Source organism: Crocodylus porosus, unplaced genomic scaffold (genome assembly GCF_001723895.1).
Source record: "Crocodylus porosus isolate Cpor-Errol unplaced genomic scaffold, CroPor_comp1, whole genome shotgun sequence".
NCBI lineage: Eukaryota > Metazoa > Chordata > Crocodylia > Crocodylidae > Crocodylus > Crocodylus porosus.
Window position 1 is genome coordinate 23691315 of NW_017728886.1, and position 11368 is coordinate 23702682.

At 42.2% G+C, this 11368-nt stretch overlaps 1 protein-coding gene across 1 annotated transcript in view; it reads left to right on the forward strand.

Annotated features, from left to right (window-relative positions):
* The window catches only part of PARD3 (par-3 family cell polarity regulator), a 737069-nt gene that overhangs the window by 348181 nt on the left and 377520 nt on the right, over positions 1–11368 (forward strand). Inside the window, exon 6 of the mRNA XM_019528913.1 lies at positions 3288–3419. Coding sequence (XP_019384458.1) covers positions 3288–3419 — 132 coding nt within the window. The remainder of the gene's footprint in view (positions 1–3287; positions 3420–11368) is intronic.

Genomic DNA, 11368 nt, shown 5'->3' on the forward strand with positions numbered 1-11368 from the left:
CATCCTGTCCAGCCCTTCTGCCCATGAAGGTGGGAGTGAGGCACCCACATTTATGGCCCCCAACATACCCTATTGGGCCTCACTCCCACCTTTATGGGTGGAAGGGCTCTGCCCAGCCAGCAGCTTCTAGGCAGGGCTCCTGCTGCAGCCGGAACCTGTTCACTTGGGACAGCAGGTAGGGATATGGCAGGGCTGGTGAGGGGGCGTGGAGTTGCAATTGGGTGGGAGCCCGGTGTGGAGCCTGCACCTAGAGGGACAGTGGTAGTGTGGAGCTCAGCTGGGCAGGGTGTGGGTGTGATGGTGGGGAGTGTAGGGACTCCCCCGCCCCCCCAACTCCTATCATGACGTGCAGCCCCCACTGCTGGTGGCAGCAGGTGGGGAGGTCAGGGTCCGTGTGCCCAGTGCAGGCACCCAGTGGAACATGGCTCTGGCTTGCAGCTCCACAGGGGCGATGCCTAGGGGGTGCATGTGCATCCCCTACTATATGCATTCCCTTCTACGTACAGTACACAATCACAAGTCATGACAAATATATTTTTTGTGATAAAATTAAAATATATTACTGTAGGTGTTTGACTTCTAGTGTACCGTTTGGTTTTTTTTCTGGTTCTAAGATGGCAGCTCCCCCTCTGAAAAGGAATATTGGAGAGGGCAGCAAAGGGAGGACTTCTGCTGGCAAAGGCCAGGGCTTAGAGGGCAGGACTTCTGGTCCCAATGTGGTGACTAGTGGGCAGGGCAACTGTCAAGAGATGGGGCTACCTATGCAGCCCCTGACAGCTTGCCAAAACTTGTTAAGCGGTCCCCCACCCAAAATAATTGCCCACTCCTATGTTTCAGCCTATTACCTTGTGCCAGGTTGGTATTCAGCTGAGACTGAAATGCCCATATCTCTTTTGATTACTCATAAATTAGGAGCTTTTACCTTATTTGTAGTACAGGCAGAACAGGTTAGTAGGAAATGTTATTAGAATGGCGGTTCAGACAGACATTTTATAATAAGGATGATTGTGCTGGTTGAATTATGAGCTCTAATTCCCTGATACTGAAGCTCTGTTTGCAATTGCAGAGAGTATCTGTAGTAAAGAACTTGTCAGTGATTAAGGCATTAAAATGCTAATTTAGTTATGGAAAAAGATGAGTTTTTGTGGAAATCCATGCATCTTCACATAAGCATTGAAGGTTTCATTCCATAGCATGTCATAGTAAGCACTTCACATTTTCTTGTGTGTGTCTGCAAGATGGACCATTAATCCTGCCCTGCTGCTGCAGCTAGGCCCAGGTAATATTAAAAAATGGAGTAAAAAAAGTCAAGCTAACAAGCTATGTTTGTGACCAAGGAATGAGCTTTAATGTTTTGAAGAAGTCGTGCTTTTTCCATAGAAATTCAGCATTTTCCAGAGATTTTCCATTTTTCAGGTTTTCATCAGTGAAGGGTCACTAAGAATGCAGCATTAAAACCCAAATACTAGTCCCCATCCCTCGGAAGAACAACTACAGGTTTCCCTTGATTTATGCTGGATCTTTATACGCGAATTCACTCTTATGCGAGGTGCATATTTAGACCTGTAATTATGTGAGGTAAATTTGCTCTTAGGCGATCAGCGTAGATGCTCCCCTCACCCAAACAGGTGAGTTTGGGGGGAGAGGGGAAAGGGCCATGGTCCCACTAACCCCAGACCCAGCTGCAGCAGCCCTGGGAGTGGCCAGCTCCAGCTGCCTGCACCAGGACATGGCGAAGCCAAGGAGCAGAGGTGAGTGGGGACAGGTGGAGCACAGCACAGCCCAGTGGCTGCAGGCAGCTGGCGCCAGCTGCTCCCAGGGCCACTGCAGCTGGGACTGGGGTGAGTGCCACTGCTTCCTCTGCTTTGCTGCCTTCTGCAGCCCCAGGGGTGGCACCCCTCCCTCCATCCCTTCCCTAGTCCCAGCCTCACTATCTCCCTCCCTTACCACCATGGGAACGTATCCCTATTTGTTACATTGTAAAGTGGGTTTGCTTTATGCTAATTGGATTAAAGGGCTGTTCTGCGGGAACGCATACACAGCATAAATCGAGGGAAAACTGTATCGGAAAGTTTCTTTCCCGTCTGGTACAAATTAAAATGAGACCCATTCTGTCCCAGCAAGATTAATGGAGTATATTTATATGTGTGTTTTAAAATTTCTGCAAAAATTTGACACATCATTTCAATTACTGGAGTTACTACTGTTGTAGCTTCGTTGATTTTTACCACACTAATGACACTTCTGATCTGCCTCCATGTCTTACTGGCTTTGAATAATCTGAAATGCTAAGGTTTGGTTGTAAAGACTTTTGAAAGGAGAAGCAATGATATGATATAGGGCAGTGTGCATCAAGAAGTAAAAAGTAGTGACGTGTTGGGGGGGTGGAAAGTCAAATGAACCATAACTAAATGATTAAAATAAAATACAACTCCCAAGACCCATTTTTGACTATCTTAATGCAAATAAATGTATACTTCTTGTTAGTACATTCTTTCTCAGGTAACTGCTTTACAAGTGATCACATGTTTGTTATTTTCTTAGCCAGACATTGATAAGGATACATGCTCCAAACTCAGATGGGAAATCTAAAGAATAACATTTAAAAACGCAATTTTTTTAACGACTTTTTAAGGTTAACATGCAGTACACAGGCACATGTCAAAAGAATTAAGGGTATAGTGACAAGCACCTGTATCTAGTTCAAATCCTTTATTAAGATTGCTTAAATATTTATGCTACGTCAGGATAAAATCTTGTTACTATCATTTCTAAAGTATCATTACACCTAATCTCATATTATGTGAGCTGTAGAGCAGACCTTGAGACAATTACATGTTAAGATTAGTACTGACCATGCTGTTGGGTTTTTTTGGGTGCATTGTCTTATAGTTAATTTACTTTGGGGGAAAAAAATTGTTTGAGATCCCCAAAACCCTCTTGAAGCCTGTTCCTATGGAGCCAGTCCAGTAGAAGTTTAAGTTTGGAAGAATTTATGAAACAAGGTGTTTCAGGAGACGGAGAGCATGAAAAGGCTTTACTGGGCTCTTACTGGTTCAAATAGGGGCGAGAGTCTTTTTGCAAGTAAATGGCAGGAAATAGACTCAAGGCAATAGAATTGTACACGCAAGGCAATAGAATTGTACATGCTTCTCTTTGGTATATCTGGCCAAACTTATTTTCTCCTTTTTCAGTTTTCTTTTTGTATTATCTTAAACCAGCTGCATTGTTAATGTGCAAGGACTGGTTGTTTTTTATAAGACACTTTTTTGTTTCTTTTGAAATAGAAAGATGAAAACTACAGAAGCCTACCACGGGATGCTAGTAGCTGGTCTAACCAGTTTCAGAGAGACAATGCTCGCTCATCGTTAAGTGCCAGTCATCCCATGGTGGACAAGTGGCTGGAGAGGCAAGAACAGGTAATATATATGCATATATATATATTACTTTATCAGTCTAACCTTCATGCTGGTCCACAGATAGTACAAAGAAATATATCCCTAAATTATATTGGCTCTGGAAATATAGCTACGAGCATTAGATGTCTAGCGAATAAATTTTTGTAGTGGGATTCCTCTGCTTCCAAAAACTACATTAGCACTGAAAGTAGAAAGCGGCAAACAGCATCTCGTTTCGAGTCATACACCTATTTATACAGTCTGTGGAGTGTTTTGATGAGCGCTGATTTTCTTTTTTCTTTCTACTTTTCTTCTTGGTTGAGATCCACAGGCTTATTTTACTTAGAAACTGTTATCTTGAAATATACTTTAATGACAAAAAATTGTTACCCCTGTCCCCCTCCCCCAGAATAATTATGAGTTAGTTTTGCATGTCCTTTTAAAATGATTTTTATTTTCAAATCAGCAATATGTCTTTTATTTATAGTTTTAAAGTTATAACTATTGCCTTTGTATGCTCTATAATGAAATGACTAGTTTTAATCTTGTTTCTTTTAAGATAATAAATAATTGTGATGTTTTCCCTTCATTTTAAGAAGCTTGTAGTTTTGGAAATTTAAAGTTTTAATATGAAGCTCAATATAACTAGATGTCAACATTTGCTTGATGAGTTCCATGCTCAATAAAATCCAAATGGCACACTTAATTGTTACTGGGAACTATTTACTGATAGAATTATATCAGTATTCTGGTACTACAATAATGAATCTGTTTGCATTACAAAATAGTTTGGGCCAGACTTTCAGAAGTATAATTGTATTGTTCCCTTCCTCTGAATATTCAGTTTGGTCATGGATGCTAATGGTCATTTAAACATTTAACTTTATCATTTTCATATACAACTACAACACTTGAAAGGTAATTATAATTATTTTAGACTAATTAGAACACAAATTCATGGACATATTTACAAATTCCAAGGCATGTCCATTGCTGCTGCTATGTACTATGATCTTTGACAAATGATAAACAGAATTAATTTGAGTATTCTGTAGTCAGCATTCCCAGTAAGCTGTGTAGTGCATGCAGCTGTGCAGGTGTGCTCATGCGGTGTTGCCAGGCGTGCCTGCGTGACCATGCACGCCACACAGCTTAATGGGAATGCTGTCTGTAGTTAGTATCATTATACAATGTATTTTACTGCTATATGTATTTCTGTGCCTATATGTCGCTGAGTGTGCTGTATATTTAAAACTTGGCATTCACACTGTGCATGGAGAGAGAGCTTTTTAATGGTTTTGCTATGGAGTTTCTCCCATGTGCAGTCTCCCCAATAGTTCCCTTTCCCCCAGCCATTCTCTACCACTTGGTCTCCCCTGGCCCTGGCCTTCAGCAGGCTGCAGCTCTGACTAGGGCCACAGCAACCATTGGCTCTGAGGTGGTACTCAAATCCAAATGAGTGTTTTTGAAAAAAATTGCGGGTTTTTTTTTTTCCTTTCCATGTTTTCTTTGAGTATAGATAGCAGTATACAAAAAGCCCAAAGTCTTACATTGTTACAAAGTTATAGGCCATCCAGTATTCTGGAATATTTCTGTATAATGCAACGTGAAGATGTTCATAAAATAAATATGGAATGTTTCATATTTAGGTTAGTAGTTTATGAAAATATCATTTGTATAAACGGCGATAAGACTTCCAGGAAAATGTAGCATTTGATCCAAACCAAAACTCTGGATACAGTCTCTTTGGGGGGAAAAGGGTTTTACAAACTTTTTTTTTGTTCATGTCTTACAGTTGGCCCCTTATCAGATTGATGAATCAGATTGATAGCTGGAATCCAAACACTCCCATAGGCACTCCCAAGGGTGCTATGTGAATTCTTTTAAGGGTGCTGTGGTGTGTCATGCATTTTCACACCGTTAGCTGTGAAAACATATTGGACCTGTTGTGGTCTTCCTGAGTTCTTTGCAACAGAAGAATTGCTCTATTTTTCCACAGTAAAAAAAAAAAAAAAAAAAGTGAAACTAAATGCTGGCATCCAGAGGGTGCCTTGAGTCTATGAAAGGGTGCCTCAAATCCAAAAAGGTTGAGAACCACTGTTCTAAGCAATCTCTTATTACAGAGTTTTCATGTTTGATTTTTTTGAAGCACATTTCCCTGAGGCATTGTCATTGTAGTAGTTAAATGAACTGTATTATCAGCAAAAACAATTGAATTAGGAATCTTAATAACAACCTTTTGCAGCTACTTCCACATTTTAGTATGACATGAACATCTATTTTCAAATAAATACTTTATTTTGTGATGTTTTTCATAAGGTAGTAACCAGATCACTTTCTTTTACCACTGTGGTAAATAACTGAGATCTGGATAGTACTAGCAAAGCCTGTTTCAATTACCTCTAACTGATTAATTTCTGTACCTGTATATTTCGTATGTCTTCTGAGCAAGTTTTTTTTTAAAAAAAGAGAGACCATTCATTAAATTTGATGTTAATGAGTCTGCATGTACCTGGAAGAGCAGGATCCTTTTGTGATTTCATATCACCAGGATAATTAATTAGACTGAAAACCATTTAACAGGGCATGAACAGTAGAAGGAAAGCCATAATCAGAATGGAATGAAGCACCACACAGTGGAGGGAGGGAAAGGGCCTTATATATTACTGAGGAGTTACAGGTGAAAATCCTATTTAGTTCTTTACTTTAGATTTGAACTTAAACTAGCTTCTTTTTAAATGTTTCATTGGATAATGCTAATGTTTTTGTATGTTGCAAATTACATTTGGAATGTGTGGTAATAAGCAATCAAGGAATTACCACACACAAAGATGTTTTAGAGGAATAATAAAATAACAAGTCCCTTCTCTTTATGAAGTGCTGTTTTTAGGATATTGCAAATCGGTGACAGCTTTACCTAATGGTCTTTTCTATTCTCTCTATTGTTATAACTGTTATACAATAAAAGACAAGCTTTCTGGGATATATAAATGTGCTGAATCCACTAGTTCAGATCATAAAGTATGTCTTTGCATACATTCAGGACACTAAGGTTATCCCCAAGTATTCTGAATGGGTTCTTCCTTGCTGGACTTCTACCTGTCCCCCATCTTTATTTTGGGAGGCACTAAAGACAGTAGAATCTCTTCCAGTAGATATAAATAACAGTGTCTCCCAAGCTGCATGCCCCCTCCCTCACCACATGAGCCACCCCAGCCCAGGGCAAGTTGTGGCTCAACTCTGGCTGTGGCCCAAATTTATCTCACATATAGGGCTAAGCACAAACTAAAAATTCAGCCCACCCAAAAGTTGTTCTCAGGATCACATTCAAAGACTGGGCAAAGCTATTGAAAGGCCCTGTTGCACATTTTACTTTGAGCTGGTCAAATGTTGGTTGAGTTTAGAGCAGTCACACTTTAAGGCTAGCTTGAGTTTAGAGTAATCAGATCTTTGCTAGGTATGTCTACATGCGCATTTGATGCAGAAGCTGTTTACTCATGAGCAGGGGGCTGGGAGCTCCTTGATCTTGGGGCAGGGCGACATATTTCCCGCCCCGCCCCAAGGCTTCAGCCCAGTCGGGCAGCAGGCAGTTCCCAGGGCCGTGGAGCAATCTCTTGCCCCCTGGTGGTCAGCTGACTGGGAGCAGATTTGCTCCTGGTCAGGTGTCTACATGAGTGCTAGTGCATAGTAAGTACTTGCAAATAAATTTTCTACTTGTATGTACAGGTAGCAAATATATTCATGATTAGTGAGGTTTACTGTGTAGTAAACATGCATATGTAGATGCACGTGCGTACTATGCAGTAAACTATGCTATTGTGCACTAAAGTGTCTTGTGTAGATGCACCAACTGACTGTTCCCCACCTGCACAGATGTGATTAGGTACTAGAGAGCTGGTGAGCACGGGCCTGACTAAGAGTTGCAGCTGTCAGTTGCCACTACAGGGCTGGTGAGCCAAGACAGACTTCTCTCCCTGATGTGGGTGTATGAGAGATGGGTTGTGGAAGTCAGAAACAGGAAAGTCAGAGGCAGAGAATTAATGGAGTGGCGGTAGACAATGAAATCAGAAGTGGAAAGGAAATAGGGGTGGAGGAGGGTGGTGAAATGAAGTCAGCCAGCTGCTGAAGAATAAAATAAAAGTAAAAAAACCCACAGTAAAAAAATATATTAAAGGTCCCATACTTTAATAAATTGGGATCTGAGATTGAGGTGTGGGGGATGCTGCCTTATGCTTCTTGGGGTGGCTGGGAGGTGGGAGCAATGAGGGAAGGAGGAGTTGACTTTTGGGGGAGCTACTGCCTCTGTTCTGGGAAGGAAGCCCCAGCTCATGGGGATGTGATTTGGTCCTCTACTTTGTTCTCCCCACCAACTGTCCCCATGTGCCCCTGGACTTCACTCCTGGACCCATCCATGCCCTGCAACTTGGCTAGCTGGCATGTTGTCTACAGAAGTGGTTCTCAACCTCTGGTACCATTCATACCACCAATTAATGCAGTGAAAGCAAAACTGGAAGTCCCATCATGACACTTCCAGTATTGCTGCCATGAGCCGAGTCCCACTTTTCTTGTGAACCATGGCCTAGGGCAAAGCAGCCTACGAGGGGCTCCCCTCCCTGTCCCTTGGCACACTGACATAAGGGAGTGAAAGCCCCAGTGCACCGCGTGCGGTGGGAGGGGCAGTGGCCGGAACTTCTGGCCCAAACAGGCAAAGACACCTCCAACCCGCCAGGTGGGGGGGAGCAGGCCAAACTCAAAACGTGGCACCTATGTACCCCCCGCCTGTATCTCATGTACCCCCAGGGGTACATATACCACAGGTTGAGAAACACTGCTGAGAAATACTGCTCTACAGGTTGTTTGCATAAGTTTGCAACCCTGGAGGTTGGAAGGTCATACCTCTTGGGGCAGGAGAGGGAGTTGGCTTGGCTTGGTGCCAGAACCACCCCCTGGGCAGTAGAGTTCAGGGTGTGGAAAGTTTTTGCACACAGAGCTGGAGGCGGGGAGGGGGAAGAGACACTGCATACTGGTATGCTGGAGGACTGTAACTCAGGTGGCTCATCTGTGGAGAGTGGCCACACATTAATGGAACTTGAGTTAGGTAACATGGTTCAGAGTGGTATAATTTTAAGCCACCTAAAATGTGCTTAAATTTAGCCTCAGATGTTAATGTATGGACAATCCAGGGGTTAAGAGCTTCAGGAGCTGCCTAAATTTAACTTGTAACAAGGCCCTAACAGTGCAAAGATTGGGAAGGGTGGCTTATAATGGAAAAGTTAAAGTTAGAATTTGATGGAAAGTTTAAATACACAGGATGTATGCTTGTACATGTATGCTTTACTGCAGACTAATTCACTCTGTAGTAAAGCATTAACATCTACATGTGTCCTGGTATTAGGACACAATAAATTAATTAACTCTACTATAAGACAGTACTGTTGGGAACAGTACTGTCTTACAGCTGAGTACTTGCGTGCACTGAAACATGCATGTAGATGGTGACAGGGGCCAAGAGTGCTAAAGTGTGGAAGCTGCGTGCTGCCTAGTCCTGCACTTCAGCATCCTTGTACTTTAGCCAGCCCTTCTGCTGCCTGCCACTGCCACCTGGGGCTGGGGGCTGACCCCCAGAACCCCCTGCCAGCCTGGGGCTGCTCCACCCCAGTTCAAAATGCTGTGGTCCTGGGCCCGTGTGTAGATGCTGAGCCCAGGAGCAGTTGACTGCGTGTGAAATGGCCATTTCAGTTCTACTGGCAAATATTGCAGTTGGCAAAAATCAAGTATGTGACAAAACCCTAGTATGTCAGGTTGCTTCTAGAGATACAACCTAGGTTTGTGTAAACCTGTTGATCCCCCTCTGTACTGAATGGGTGTGCCCAGATTACTAATTTGTCCAGAAAATCACTATTTTACCACAGCCCCTTTCAGTTAAAAGAAAAACAAAAGTGAAGAACAAATGGTATTTACAATAATAATAGTTTATTACAAGGAAAAATAAATGGTATAAAAATAGTGATCAAATGCGTTGACAACAGAGTACGGTAAAGCAAAAAGATCTTTGCCTGACGTTCAGTGTTACCACCTAGTTCTCATGAACAATTTCTGGAAAAAGTTCCTGGGGTCCACCTCCCTTTACTCACAGCTCGCTCCCTTAACAAGAAACTCTATTCCCTTCCTCCTCTCAGGAAGCTCTCTTTTTCTGCCCACTACTGGTCATTGCCTTCAGCATGTTTCACAGAGCCCTTCCCCTCCCACAACCTTCAGGGAACCAGAGAATCCTCTGGATCCATGACAGTACATCAGAAACCTCCTCTTGAAAAAGCATGTTCTTTTCCTTGTTGGAGGGGCGCAGCTTTTTCAAATGAATATGAGCATCCAGCTGTTATGTGGTTTGGGCATGGGTGGGAGCAGGGCCAGGAAGAAGGGGGGTGAGCTATACTTTTGTTTAATTGCAAAAGCTGCTCATCATAAAAACCATATACCAATCCAAAGGGGGACATTCAATTACAGTAAACCTAAACAGGAATTGTCTCCTATCTCTATGGATATTCATTAATGAATGAAGACAAGATACTTATTAGCGCTCAAACACACACCAACATGTTCAGCATGGCTTAACATAAAATCACCTCCCCCCCTGCATATCCAGCAACCTTTTTAACTCTTAGTTTTAGGACCGTACCAAATTTAACAGATGAAATGAGAAGTAATGGCCATTGCATATGACATTTCTGAATAGCAGAATCCTTGGAGGTCTCCAATATTCTTTACATTCAGAAAACAAAAACTGACTTCCTTATTTTAAAGAATGGGAATAGAGAATTTGGGTAATTACTTTCTACTCTTCTTGGTTGTTAGAAAATTACTCTACTGTAGATCAAGGTGGACAGAGCTTCTTTTGTTTTAGACACATTGTTAGCCTCCTTCCTCCTCTAACTGTTAGTTTTTTGCTTGTGGCAACTGTCAGCAGTGAAATAAAGTTAATCTCTGTGATCTCTCTGGTTTCCTTCTAAGCAATCCTATCTGATGTACACATGTCATTATAGTGTTAAATCTCCAGGCACAGAGTACATGCTTTTTTGAGCAAAGGAAGGCTTATTTTTATATATGATTAAATCTACTATTTTTAAAATGTTCAAAGGTTACAAGGTGGAATGGGGCTGTGCGTTTCAGTGCTGTCTGCTGCAAAGAATCCAAGCCTGAAGCAGCGTGAGGTGAATTGCACAATACCATCTATCTTTTTATTATGGACTTTCAAGTTCTATTTAGTTGGGTTACACAAATTTTTCAGTCCATTTTGTCACTCATTGGTTGCATCTACATGTACAGTTAGGGTGAAGAAATAAACTCTGACACACCTTGCACTAGAGGTTATCTCCTGAGTGCACTATTTACATGTGCATGTGGGACTGCAGCATGTTGAGCCAGGGCAGAGCAGTCCCAAGCTGTCAGGTGACCCAGAGGTTCATCCGGTAGGGGACCTGGCAGGCAGTCTCTGCACTGTAGTACGCTTGTGCCCTAGCTAGCCCCGGTCACTGTCTATACGTGCATTTTGGCACACACAACTACTCTGCTGTAGGATATTTGTCCCAGACAGTGCAATCCTACAGCAGAATTAGTTAATTTACTATGCCCTAATATGGGTGTATTGTAGATGGTGATGGTTTACAGTGGAGCTAATTAGTCAGCTCCACAGTAAAGTGCACATGTATATGCACCCATTGACATTTACATTAAAAGCAGAGAGCTGACGGAGAAATTTAGCTAACTGATTTTCCTTTTTTGTGTAGGCTGTACAAACTAACTTTTGCCTTGGAATCTGGGATGGAGGTTGCCTTAATTTGGAGCGAGTGGGCTTCCAAATCTTGATTTGGCATAGTAGTGTAGTTAAGACCAACGGTCTACTTCTAGCGCATAGTCCGATTTTTCTTGTCACTGTCCTACATATTCCACCCTTGTTCCTAGTCCATATATAT